The sequence below is a fragment of the Equus asinus genome, chromosome 8 (genome assembly GCF_041296235.1).
Source record: "Equus asinus isolate D_3611 breed Donkey chromosome 8, EquAss-T2T_v2, whole genome shotgun sequence".
NCBI classification, from domain to species: Eukaryota; Metazoa; Chordata; class Mammalia; order Perissodactyla; family Equidae; genus Equus; species Equus asinus.
Window position 1 is genome coordinate 46,421,315 of NC_091797.1, and position 14,059 is coordinate 46,435,373.

The 14,059-nt window shown below is 40.0% G+C and overlaps 1 protein-coding gene across 4 annotated transcripts in view; it reads left to right on the forward strand.

Annotated features, from left to right (window-relative positions):
• Positions 1-246: 246 nt before the first annotated feature.
• Positions 247-14,059, forward strand: part of KIAA0319 (KIAA0319 ortholog) — a 94,311-nt gene continuing 80,498 nt past the window's right edge. Inside the window, exons 1-2 of one of the 4 annotated variants that reach the window (XM_070515562.1) lie at positions 343-482; positions 611-749. In XM_070515562.1, the coding sequence (XP_070371663.1) occupies positions 656-749 (94 nt within the window). In that variant the 5' untranslated portion in view covers positions 343-482; positions 611-655. Of the gene's footprint in view, positions 750-14,059 lie in introns of all 4 variants that reach the window. The other 3 variants (XM_044777015.2, XM_070515561.1, XM_070515563.1) reach the window with 3 other exon arrangements.

The window sequence follows — 14,059 nt, forward strand, 5'->3', positions numbered from 1 at the left end:
AGGTGGTGCGCTCACGGCTCCCTTGAGCCAGCCTGGCCTGGGGAATGGAAGGGGCGCTCGTCTCCCGGGCCCGTTAGGACCACGGTGATAGGGAAGGGGTTGGTAAAGGAAAGAAGGTGGGGCATGCAGGCCGCCCTGCTTCCCGAAAGCCTCCTGCGTGTTTCCCTGCGGGGTAGGTCTCGGTCGCCCGGGTGCCCATCTTTAGAACCTCACGCTGGGAGCTGGGCAGAGACTGCCGGCCCGCCCATCCCTGGGGGCGCGTGTGCGCGTGCGCGCGCGTCGCCGTGGTAACCGCGCCGGCGGAAAGGCGCTGAATCACGGGCGCGCGCTTTCCCAGCTTTAGCAGAAGCTGCCGCGGGGGGCGGGTGGGGGTCCCCCAGTGTTGCGTCCTTACCAGGCAAGTGCAGACCCCGGCGGGTCTGACCCGCCCGGCTCAAAGCCGGACGCGGGAGCTGTGGCCGCGACCGCTGTCGCTGCTGGAGGTAAGAGCCCAGCAGTAGCCTCCACCTGTCTCGGCTTTGGGAAAAGTCGCCCCTCCGGGGCTACATCCTGGGGAAGAGAAAGCAAGGGTTTTGCTCGGATGGGGCGGTAACCTCCTCTCTGACAGCAGATGCGCGCGCCAGTGTGTGAATGTGCGTGTGTGTAAGGCCGGGAGATGACGACGAAGAAGAGCAGGTGGGACGGTGGTGATGCTTCGAGCCAGCTGCACCTACTAGGGCGAGCTTCAGTGTCGCCAGCAGCGACCCCAGGTACAGTATCCTACTCCCCAGCCCGGCTGACGGAGTGACGGGAAGGGAGGGCGGCGGGTAGGCAGGTAAAGCCAAAGAAAAATAGATTCAACGCCTGAGTTTGGGAGGTGAGTTTCTTAGGGTTCTTCTGGATATCTAGGAAAGGGCATTTCCTGATTGCTGCACTGATCGATTGTTCCTTAGTAGGGTGGAGTCGGGGAATTTTGCATATTTTCCTAACCTTATGAATTGCATTTCTTAGGCATGTAGGATCGTTTTCTTTAAACTTCGTTTAGTAATATTTCTGTGATCTGGGCTCGCATTTGCTAAATTCGTTTTGTCTCTGTACCTTACCATAATCTGAAGCTTAAAGCCTTTTAATGGCTTTTCTCTCCTTCCCTTTGAACTTCCTCCACGGAGTAGATATTAAAGATATTATTAATCAAGAGCATGGACCTGAAATTGTAAGAGTCATCATTCTTTCAATCATTCGTTCTCTTACCTGCGTGGAGAGAGAAAAGGATACGATGTATAGTCATGTCCATTTTTATTGCCAGTTTGCTCATCCAAACGTTTTTGTTTGTGGGTTAATGTTAGTGGTTTTTCCAGTGCTTAAATAGAAATGTTGAATGATATTTTTGATAATAATAGAAAAAGTAAATTGTAGAGAGCTCCTCCTCCTACAACCAAGAATTTTTGAAGTGAATGTTGGCTCTTATTTCTTTATTCCTGAAATGCATGTTCACTGTCCAAATGCTTCAAATTGTTTATGAGGACAGCACGTTCGTGGAGACTGCTGAAGTTATGCCAAATGTAAAATTTTATTTTGTGCTTATTATTTTGCATCGTTTTTCAGACAAGTGAGGAAAACTGGAGATATCAATTCAGTTATAGTCTTAGGAGTCGTAGAGAAAGCTGAATTCCTCTGTAATTTGAAAAAGAGAAATGCATCAAGGCTTTTTAGAACCACAGGTGATAGAAAGACTCATCACACCTTTGCCTGTACAATGCCAAGTCATGGACTTATTTTCCTTTCAGAATAACAAAAATAATTCAGCTGAAGTCTTTATGTATTAAAAATAGTCAAAAGAGAGCTTCAGTAATTTATTAATGTAAAAGAATGGATTTGCTGTTAAATTTTCTTGACCTCGTTTTTTTTATAACCAGACAGAGAAGCAGCATTCTCTTTAAATAAATATGTAGGACCAGGCACGACTGTTTCTGGAGCAGTGATGTGGATTGCCAGCTCAGAAGGCCTGGGTTTGGTCGTGGCTCTGCCGCTTAGTGGCTGTGTCACGTTTGGCAAATTCCTTAATGCTTCTAAGCCTCCGTTTCTTCACCTGTCAAATAGGGATAATAAAATAAGACCTATTTAATGGAATTCCTATAAGAATTAAATAAAGTAATACATATAAGAACTCTTTGCCCATTGCCTGGCGTGTAGTAACACTTCAATAAAAGTAAGTTATTATTATTCTTGAGATAAATTTCTTTTCAGGAAATATTTTCTATGTCTTCAAAATAATTTGGCGTTAAAAATAAAACTATTTCAATGTCACCAAAACTTGTTCTGATTTATAATGTCAAATCATCATAAAATGTATAAATTTTTCCTTGCAGCATCTTTACAACAGGCCTAGAATAATTGATAGGTTATTCTTCTATTTGGGTTTTTTTTAAACCTGTATTTTTAGACAATATTCATGTGAATTCAATAGTGAGAAATTTTCTTTTTTATTTCTATTAAGCCGTAAAAATGGTTGGACCAAAATAACATCTGTTTTTGTGTCATTTGGCAGAGTCTTTTTAGCAATAGGTGTTTGAGTTTCAAAGTAAGGCTTCTTAAAGAAATGACACACACGTAGATAAAGATGTGCTGCTGGAGTTTTAGCTCTGTTGCCTTCCAGATAATATTGGTAGAATTATGTTACCTGTTGGAAAGTTTTAGTATCTCCAACCTGCTGTGCGTTCTTTTCCTTAAGTTCAAAAAAACCAAGGGATTCTAGTAACATCTACTTAATTTAAGCAGTGTAGCTAGAGTAAGAGGATAACTCAGACCCTAAAATGAATTTTCAAAGCTGGGATCATTCCATGCTATAATTTAAAGCACCGGATTTGTAAGTATCAAGGGTAAATTAGCTCCAGTGTTAATTTAACTCTGCCCACAATGTTAAGCATTACAGTTTGTAGTGTGCTTTTCCATGTGGTGATGGGGAAGTATGGATTGCTCCCTTCTAGGAGAACAATCCTGTTATTTTAGAACTGTGATTATCAGCGTGCGTTACCGTTTTTTCGCTTTCATCGTTACAATGAAGTGTAGCATGTATAGCTGCACTGTCTTCTCGTCAATTTAACATAGTTGTCTTTCTTCAGAATATTTTCAAGATAACCTCTTAAGAAATGTTCAATAAAACCGTTATCTTTACCATTTCTCTTAGTATATTTATACTTATCAGGAGGTTGAAATATTTTACTAATTCAGTATCTTCAACCTCCTTGTCTTAAAGGTACAAAACATCCAAATTCTAGGTACCAAATGCTCAACATTTTGTTGTAGTGTGGGCAAGGACTTCTCCCCAGACACATACTGGCTAACTAGTCCTCGCTGCCTTACACTGGGGCTTTCCTATCCACTGCTGTGCTGCAACTGCTCTTCCCACATCTGGATAAACTTTTTCTGACCTCCTTTTACTACACTTCTTCCATCCAGTTGACCATTCTCACTTTCTTGAAACAAGTTCCTCTCTTGGTTCACCAGTGCCATCCTTCAATCCCCTCTAGGGCTAGCTTTCTGAGGTAGATAGATGAACATGTCACATCTCTCCTTAAAAATCTTCAATGTCATGTCCATCAATGGATGAATGGATGAAAAAAAAGGTGGTGTATACGTACAGTGGGATATTATTCAACCTTAAAAATGAAGGAAATTTTGGCACATGTTAACGTGGATGAATCTTAAAGACATTATGCTAAGTGAAATAAGCCAGATACAAAAGGACAATATTGTATGATTCCATTAATATGAAATATCTAGAATAGTCAAATTCTTAGAGACAGAAAGTAAAATAGTGAATACCAGGAACTAGGGGGAGGAGAAATGTTATTGTTTGGTGGAGTTTCATTCCAGAGTTTCAGTTTGGAATAGTGAAAAACTTCATCCGGGATAGTGATGATGGTCACACAACACTGTCAGTGTACTTAATGCCACTGAATTTACACTTAAAAATGGTTAAAATGCAACTGATGATTGGATAAAGAAGATATGGTATATATATGTACAACGGAATACTACTTGGCCATAAAAAAGGATAAAATTGTCCCATTCACAACAACATGGATGGACCTTGAGGGTATTATGTTAAGTGAAATAAGCCAGATAGAGAAAGACGAACTCTGTATGACTACACTCAAGAGAACTTATCGGTGGTTACCAGGGGAAAGAGGGAGTCGGGGGAGGGCACAAAGAGTGAAGTGGTGTACCTACAACATGACTAACAATAATGTACAACTGAAATCTCATGAGGTTGTAAACTATCATAATCTTAATAAAAAGTTTAAAAAAAGTTAAAAGGTTAAAATGGCAGATTTTATGTTATATTTATTTTACCACAATAAAAAAAAATGAGGGTGGGAGCTGGCCTGGTGGTGTAGTAGTTGGGTTCATGTGCTCCACTTTGGCAGACCCGGGTTTGTAGGTTCAGATCCCGACTGTGGACCTACACACTGCTCATCAAGCCACGCTGTGGTGGCATTCCACATACAAATAGAGGAGGATTGGCACAGATGTCAGCTCAAGGACTATCTTCCTCAAGCAAAATGAGGAAGATTGGCAGCAGATTTTAGCATAGGGCCAATCTTCCTCACCAAAAAAAATAAAAAATTTAAAAAAAATGTTCCATGTCTTGCTACTGCTTACTAAATGAAGTGCAGACCTCTTGGTGTGACCTAAATAGTCCTTTACTATTTCTTCTTGGTTTATGTTTTCATCTCTTATCTCATCATTCTCTACTTCTATTCCACATTTCAGATGTGTGGAACCACTCAGAATATGCTACCCTTTGCAAGATTCCAAGCTTTCTACCTGCAGTCCATCCCCCCAACCTAAAATGCTGTTCTTTCTTCAAAAAGCAGCCACTCATCCCTCAGGCTAGAGCTTAAATGTCCTGTTTCTGCAGTCTTCCCTAATGTCCTCAGTCCCTCCTTCCTTGATGGCAGTCTAGCTCCGTGGGTGTCCCTGCCTGATATCACTTGTCCCAACACCAAATAGTATAAGCTTCTATAGAGCAGGGACTAGTTTTCTTCCTTTTTTTTTTCTCCCCAAAGCCCCACTACATAGTGGTATATGCTAGTTGTAGGTCATTCTAGGTCTTCTGTGTGGGATGCCACCACAGCATGGCTTGATGAGTGGTGCTGGGTCCCAATCCAGCATCTGAACTGGTGAACCCTGGGCCGCTGAAGCAGAGTGTACAAACTTAACCACTCAGCTACAGGGCTGATCCCCACTAGTTTTATTCTTAAAATGCATATTTGCTTTTAAAATACTAAAGTTAATAAATTTTTCCATTCTTCTCCAAAACTATATAAGACCTTATACTTTAATTTCAATTTCCCCTTCTCTCATCTTTCACATTATTGTTGTTTAGCATTTTAGTTTGGATAACATTTTTATTGTCATTTACCAACTTGTTGGTCATTTTCTAGCTTACCAGTGCTTCTTCCATCCCCTCTGGTCAGTTTTCCTTTCTTAAGTCTTTTAGGGAGGATCTGTAAGTGGTATCCTCAGTGTTTATCTAAAAACCACTTATTTCATTGTTACTGTTGAATGATTGTTTAGTGAGTATAAAGTTCTAGGCTGGCAGATTTTGTCCCTCAGTACTTTGAAGATTTTATTTCCATTATCTTCCAGCATCTGTTATTGTTGATGAAAATCATGTTGTCAGTCTAATTCTTGTTCCTGTTAAGATAATCTGTTTTTTGTCTCTGGTTCTTTGTAAGATCTGCTCTTTGTCTTTGACGTTGTGCAGTTGCATTTTGGTGAGTATAGGAAACGATTTATTTTTACCTGCTCAGAACTTCTGGTACCTCCTAGATATGAGAATTTTTGTCTTTCATCAATTCTGGAAAATTCATGGCCATTATCTCTTCACATTTTGTCTCTTCCTAATTCTTTCCTTTTGGAGCCATCTGGAGCTGGTATATTGGACCATTTATTACTTCATGACTCTTAGTCTCTCTATTATATTTCCAACTTTTTATTTCTTTGAATTGCATTTTGGGTTATTTCCTCAGATACTGCTTCCATTTCAGTTTATTTAATTTTAAAATCACTGGCTTTATTTTAATCACACAACTTCTGATTTGGATCTTTTAAACTATGCCTTAGAAAAATCTTACTGTGCTATTATTTTATGGTGATTTTTTTCTCCTTTCCTCCCTTTAATCTTTCACCACATCAAACATACAGTCATGTGTTGCCTAACCATGGGGATATGTTCTGAGAAATATGTCATTAGGCAATTTCATCATTATGTGAACATAATCTGTACTTACACAAACCTAGATGGTATAGCCTACTACACACCTAGGCTATATCGTACTTATTTTATGGGACCACCACTGTATATGTAGTCCACTGTTGATGGAAACGTTGTTATTCAGCACATGGCTGTACTTATTTTGTAGTGTCTCTTAGCTACACTTTTATTTCCAGTTCCTGCTCCCCTTTTTTGCTTCTGCCTCCTCTCCTTTGTACTAGTCTGCTCCCTAGTGTGTATTACATTTTTTTTCGGGTGACTCATCTTCAGTGGGAATTGTTTTTCTGTTGGAGTTCTGTGGGCTTTGTGTCAGGAAACTGTTTCTCTAGACAAATTTTGCATTGCTTCTGCCTAGAAGCTTAGCTACGTGTTCATAAAAACTGTTTTTGTCATATGTACATATGCTCCATTTAGCCTGGAAATGGAAGTTATAAATTAGTACTGCACTGGGTTGTTAAAGCAAAGTCCCCATAAAGAGGCACACCTTGGCAATCCTTCCTCCATTCAGTTTCAATCTCATGACATGCCCCTGGTTTCTTCTAGCCCCGATTCACATGATTCATTAGTTCTTCGAGGCTGCAGTGGTGTTTATGAGGCTCTTCATAATAATTCATAATGTCATAGATGTCTACCTACTTTTCCGCTACATTAGTTTACTATTGCTGCAAAACAAAATACCATAAACTTAGTGGCTTAAAACAATACCAACCTATTAGCATTTATTCGGGTCTCACTAGACCCAAGTCAAGTTGTCAGTTGGATGCATTCTCATCTGCAGGCTCTGGGAAAGACTCTGCTTCCCACCTCGCTCAGCTTGTTGGCAGAATCCAGTCCCTTGCAGTGGTTGGACTGAGACCCCCATGTATTTGAGCTGTCTCTCTGGATTGCTCTCAGTTCCTAGGGGCTGCTCTCAGGTTCTTTCCACATGGCCCCTTCCATCGTGAAAACCAGCAATGGAATATTTCTGTCATGTCCACTATCTTCTCTCTGACTTCCCTTTCTGATTTCAGATGGAAAAAACTCTCTGTTTTAAAGGGTTCATAAGATGGGTTACTACTGCTTGGATGACCTGTCTATCTTAAGGCCAATTGATTAGTAACCTTAATTATATCTGCAAAATTCTTTTTGCCATGAAACATACCATAATCATGGGAGTAACACCTGGGGGTGAATGTCTTGGGGCCACCTTAGAATTCCTTCTTGTCACACTTGCCAATTACTGTTTGTTTCCTTGACCATTTTCTTTTTTTTTTATTGAGGAAAATTAGCCCTGAGCTAATATCTGCTGCCAATCCTCCTCTTTTTGCTGAGGAAGACTGGCCCCGAGCTAACATCCGTGCCCATCTTCTTCTACGTTATATGTGGGACGCCTGCCACAACATGGCTTGCCAGGCTGTGCCATGTCCGCACCAGGGATCCAAACCGGCAAACGCCGGGCCACCAAAACAGAATGTGCGAACTTAACCACTGCACCACTGGGCCAGCCTCCTTGACCATTTTCTTGACTGCGCCTTGAACCTCAGTAAAACTTGCATTTTAACATTCATCGCATACTCTTTCTTTGATTTTGATAGGTCTTGAAATATTACTTGTAAGTCTTTTGTTGTCTTTTATGGGTCAAAACTGTTTCCTAGAGCACAGAATCCATCACAGAAAAAGAAGTTATGGCAGATTACACAAAATATGTTGTAGGACTCATTTGACTCAGGGAAGCGTGTGTTACAAGGCATGGTGTGTTTTTTCCTGCACGGCCATGTGTCTGTTGGAAGGAGGGTCCCTGTATTAGTCAGCTAGGCTGGTCCCAGTCAAACCTGCTTATTCATCTTTGTATTCCTAGCATTTAGCACTGAGTTCATTTATAACAGGTGTTAAATAAATGTTTCTTGGAGAATGTTCTTTTTCTCTCTGTGGAACTTGAATATTTTTGTGTGTATCTACCTTGTCTTTGTTAATACCTAATTCCTTGACCCACATTAATTTTGTCCTTGCCTTTGGAACTAGTATTGTGTTTTCCCTCCTTCTCTCTCATTTTTTTTCGCTATTCACATTTGTTTGTCTTTTGAACGTCCAAGTAAAATTTCCTCCTAGTTAGTATTTATTTAGTAATTCCCATCCCATTGTTTTGTTACTCCTACAGAGAAGCCCTAATAAAAAGTTATTTTAGTTTTTATATTTTAGATGATTTTTGCTTTATAATGAGTATTAGAATCTATTACTGCCTTTTTTCTCGTTCCCCAAATATCCTTGCATATTTTTTGCAAATGAATTTCTTCTTTTTAGAGGAAGATTACCCCTGAGCTAACATCTGTGCCCATCTTCCTCTACTTTATATGTGGGACGCCTGCCACAGCATGGCTCGACAAATGTTGCATAGGTCTGCACCTGGGTTCCAAACCGGCGAACCCCGGGCCACCGAAGTGGAACATGCAAACTTAACCACTGTGCCACTGGGCCGGCCCCTGCAAATGAATTTTATTAAGTACTTTAAAGCATTATGTTCAGTTTTAATTCATTCTTTGTTTCCTTTTTTTTTTTTTGGTGAGGAAGATGGTCCCTGAGCTAACATCCATGCCAACCTTCCTCTACTTTGTATATGGGATGCCACCACAGCATGGCCATGTGTGGGTCCACACCTGGGATCTGAACCTGTGAACCCTGGGCCGCCAAAGCGGAGTATGCAAACTTAACCACTACGCTAGTAGGTTGGCCCCATTCTTTGTTTCTTTATTAACCTAACGTATTGTTATCTTTAATATCTATTGTCCTTCCAGCTTAAACAAACCTCCTCTTTCCATTCATTCATATCTTCCATTATCTCTACCAATACAGTTACACAGTTTTATAACTGTATTTAAAAAGAGATTCTCTGTCATATTTTCAGTCATTCTGCATATTTGTATGTTCCTGGCCATGCCTGGGAATGAGCTGTCTCTCATTAGTGTGCTTTCAGTCTGTGTATTTGTCTGCTATATATATATATATATATATATATATATATACATATATATATAACAGAGATGCTGTTGCTTCTAAGAGCTTGGCTAGTCTTCATCAACCTGGCTGTATTAACCCTAATGCTGATGCTTCTTTCATTAGCTTGATGGTTTAATGATGAGAAAACATCTCGTGTTACTCTCTCCACCATCTCCCCAATAATCTGATTCTTAGAAAATTGATAAAGGAGGGATTTGGCACGTTTTTCTGCCTGTATTTTCTCCTAGTTGTTCCCTGAACCACTCTTTTTAGCCTCGCAAGATCTGCTTACTCTCCATTCCACACAAATGCCCTCCCTGTGTTTAAAAACCAATGCTGGATCGTGTTTCCCTTAATTTTGCTTGCTCTCCTAATAGGAAGTCATTTTACACTGTAATTGTAAGGCATTATCTCTGGTGCCAGTAAATTCCTGGGTAACCCTCTGTGTTGATTGGCACAGGTTTTCTAGAACTTGTCTTACTTTATCAGCTTTCAGTGGAGAAAGTCAGAGCATAGAATAAGGGACTGAAAAATCACCACATTTTTCCATTCTTGGCTTGGCACCTAGCTGGATGTATTGTCTAGCTTTCCTTCGCCTTACCTCCTCATTCATTGGTGAGGATTTGGGTCTTGAGAGCCCTTTGCAGATGCAGGAGAACAGGTCTAACTCTCTTCTACCGGTACTTTCTGAGCTGCTTTCTTTTCAATACCACCCTCCAGGCTCAGGCAGGTCAGGGGGCAGGAGTGTGACTTGTGAATAGTTGATCACCTGCTTTGGCAAGACAGAGTGCCAAAAGGGAGAAGGATCAGTTAAAAGCAGCCCTGACTCATTCCCTTCTTTTATGTTCCTTACCCGCTGAAACTTAGAGGGTTGTTTTAGAGAAACTAGAAACTAACTTCTCATTGATAAGCCACAGAACTTCAACTGATTCAACCAGAATAGTCTATATACCTGTTGGGGATAACAATATCTGTCTTACCTCTCTCAAATTGTTATTGGAAGTCTCAAATAACATGAAATACATAAAATTGCCTTGTGAATAAAAGGACTATTATAAATGGCTATTATATTGATGATGGGGATGATGAATATTACAAACCATTTGTTTCCTTGTTATTAATAGGGTAGATTCTTACTGATAACGTTCTACCTTCTTTCTGTTCCTTTTCCTTCATAGGGAATAAGTGAATAATTATTTCCTTAATGTCAGAAAGTTAAATTCTAAAGGAAAACTTTTTGACCAGCCAATCATAGGCCTGCTGATAAATAGAATGGAAAGATTGAGCAGTCTCAGAAATGATACACAGTTTGCCTGATTTGGAAGTTTAGTAATTACCAGTCATCAGAATTTGCCACAAAGCAGATTCACTTTCATTGACACACAACACATTTGGCCCTCAAATATGACCTCCCGAGAACTTACTGGCTTGCCTGCACAGTTGCTGGCAGACGGCATCTGCACTCTTGCTAGCCTTCCCTTTCGCGTGTTTTCCTTTTTTTTTTTTTTTTGAGGAAGATTAGCCCTGAGCTAACATCTGCTGCCAATCCTCCCCTTTTTCGCTGAGGAAGACTGGCCCTGAGCTAACATCCATGCCCATCTTTCTCTACTTTATATGTGGGACCTACCACAGCATGGCTTCCCAAGCGGTGCCATGTCCGCACCTGGGATCCAAACCCGTGAACCCCGGGCCTCCAAAGTGGAACGTGTGCACTTAACTACTGCACCACCGGGCAGGCCCCTCGCATGTTTTCTGAAGGTGATAATTTAGTTATTATGGTGCAGGACAAAGCATTTAGGCTTTCTCCCCTATTAGGTAAGAATTGAGTTTAGGGAGAAATAAAAGTACTGAGCCAATTGAAAGCTACACTATTCCCATAATTGGGGAGACTGTTTATAGTCCCATGGTGTACACTCAAGATTTCATCTTCTAAAATTTTTCTTCTTAATGTAGGAACAGTGTCCCCAGGAATATAAAACTGTGGCGTTATTTACAGTACAAGGGCTGTGATACAGTGTCTTAATCTGTAGTAGTTTAGAAAAGATGGTAAAATGTTTACTCTAGCAATTCGTGCATAAATAAATATAAATATAAATGTCTTTTACCTTTTCTTCCTCACAGCACATACTCTTTCGCTGAATATTGTCTATCCATCTTTTGAATTGTTCTCTTATCTGTTTTATCCAGTTACCCCTAAAATGAGCAGGAAATCACCACATTCCTTTCTAGCACTCTTTCTTTGACTCCTTGAGTCCAAGATGCTCAGACGATACACCTGTGTCCTGCAGTCGCCCCTGAGGCTGAAGCCTGCCTCAGCCAAGAGAGTTTTTGTCAAAGTAGTGGCTGATAGAGCAAGGAAGGAAGAATCATAAAAAGAAGACAACATCCTCTGGCAGGCCCAGTGGCCAAGTTGAAATAGAAATATAGCTGTCTTGTTTGAGTCCACTTCTTCTGAAAAGCAGGAGTTTGCCAACTAAGTTTTGTTAGTCAGTTAACCACAAATAGGACAAACCATAAATACAGCCTGTGCTTAGTAGCCTGTGGGAAAATGCTGTCCAGAAGCTCCATTGGGTCTTTGGAATTGGGCCCCCTTTGAGCTATTTTCATTTCCTTCAGACAAGAAAAGGGCAACTTACTTTTTTCTGAGCCTGCAGAAGCATTTCACTCCAGGATGATTTATAAAAACCAAATATCGGAAACAATCTAATTGTCTAGCAATGAGGAAATGGTGAAGTGAATTATAATAATCACCTCAATGAGATGTGGCAAAATAACAAAAAAGAATAATAAACAAAAATGTAACAATGAAGGATAATTTTTGTGATAGAATATTAAGTGAAAATAAGACCTATATTCCTCTAAGATAACAGCTTTGCTAAAGTATATGTATACTTATTGAGTAAACTGAAAGAGAACCTAAGAGAAGAAAATAGCCATTCATTAGTATGATTTGATTGTAATTATTTTAATGTATGTTTTTGTCATGCTATTTAAAGAGCGATTTATTTCATTCACGCATATTCCATCCAGGCAATGTGCCAGAGCTTGGGGACACAGATATAACCAATAAAAAGTGATTTATCTGGGGTGTACCTCTCCAGGGATTTGCAATATATTTTTAAAAATCACCCTTATTCCCTTGATCAGAAATTTTAGCTCCAATATAATGCAGCAGCCAAGGGGCAGCAAAGTTTCAGTCACCAGTGTTGTCTTTCATAGTTCATCGTTGCTTTTTAGTTCAAAAACTAGTAGCAGCCATGATAAAGCATCGCCATTCAACATCTATAACTTATGACAAAAATGTACCATATCCTGGAATGGATGTCTCACAAGTTCTGGTCCTTTGTCATTGATTCCACCTTGGTTCTGGCTTGGCTGGCTTCCTTTGGGCAGACATGAAAGAAAATCCCCAGTATCTGGACACCTGAGTTATTCTTTCTTCTCACTGTAAGATGGTTGGCTTTTTTCACCCTTAAACTTAAAAAATGCCCTCTGCTCTAGATACTCCATGGGGTCAGTAATGGGACAAGGTGGGCACATTTCAGAAAGTCCTTCTTTTGAAAAGTACAAAGGATGGTGTTATGGGTTGAACAGTGTCCCTCCAAAAGTATATGATGAAGTCCTAACCCCCCGAACCTGTGAATGTGACCTTATTTGGAAATAGGGTCTTTGCAGATGTAATCAAGTTAAGATGAGGTCATTAGGGCAGGTCCTTAATCTAATATGATTGATGTCCTTATAAGAAGAGCGAAATTTGGACGTAGAGGCATACAGGGAGAATGCCTTGTGACAACAGAGGCAGACACTGGAGTGATGTGGCTGCAAGCCAAGGAATGCTGATGACTGCCAGCCAGCACTGGCAGCTAGGAAGGGGCAAAGAAGGATTCTACCGAATTTCAGAGGGAGCGTGGCTCTGCTGACACCTTAATTTCAGACTTCTGGCCGCCAGAGCTGTGAGAATAAATTTCTCTTTGTTTTAAGCCACCCAATTTGTTGTACTTTGTTACAGATGACCCAGGAAACCAATACAAATGGTTAATGCAGGGATTGTACTAAATAAATGAGCACTTTGGTGAGCACCTGATGGGGACTTAGAAATGGACAGGCGTTCTGGACGTGGTCAGGTTTTTAAGAGCCTGCAGGACAACTATGCTTCAAAACTTTTGTTTGAATCAAATGTGACATATTAAAATTAAAACAATTTAAAGAAGAGAACTTACAGGCTAGAAACAGGAAAACATAAGGTTACTTAGAGAAATTATTGCATTGAAAGAAAAGAATAAAAAGTGGGAAAATTTAGAAAATTAAAATACATGACGTTTCTATCCAGTACTTACTCTAAAACCAGTTAGACTTTATAAAAGCAAAAATCCACTAATTTACTTACATAAGAAATTTAGATTTTTAAATATATTGTTTTTTAGGAAGGTAGATGCCATTGTATGATGTTTTTATTGCCTATGTTCTCCAGTCATTGGGACACGCTTTCCAGCACCACATGTGCTAGAATTGGTATAAAATCGGGAAACAAGGATGAATGTCTAATTTTTCAATAGGACAATTAGTTCATTTTACTAGGAGTATAATGCTCCTACATTCAGGGTATCTCCTCAGTAGTCTACTGGTGAACATTTATGCTGTTATTTGTGGTCTTTTTTTAATAATTTTTGAATAGTGAATAAAAATGACACAATTAAATGTTCCTCTTTCAGATCATCTGAGGGTATTAACAAACAGTTTGTTAGATCATTATGTGTATTTTAAGACGATGATGTTGGTCCCTGAACTGGAACTACCAGTTAGATTGCTTGGAATCCTGGCCTC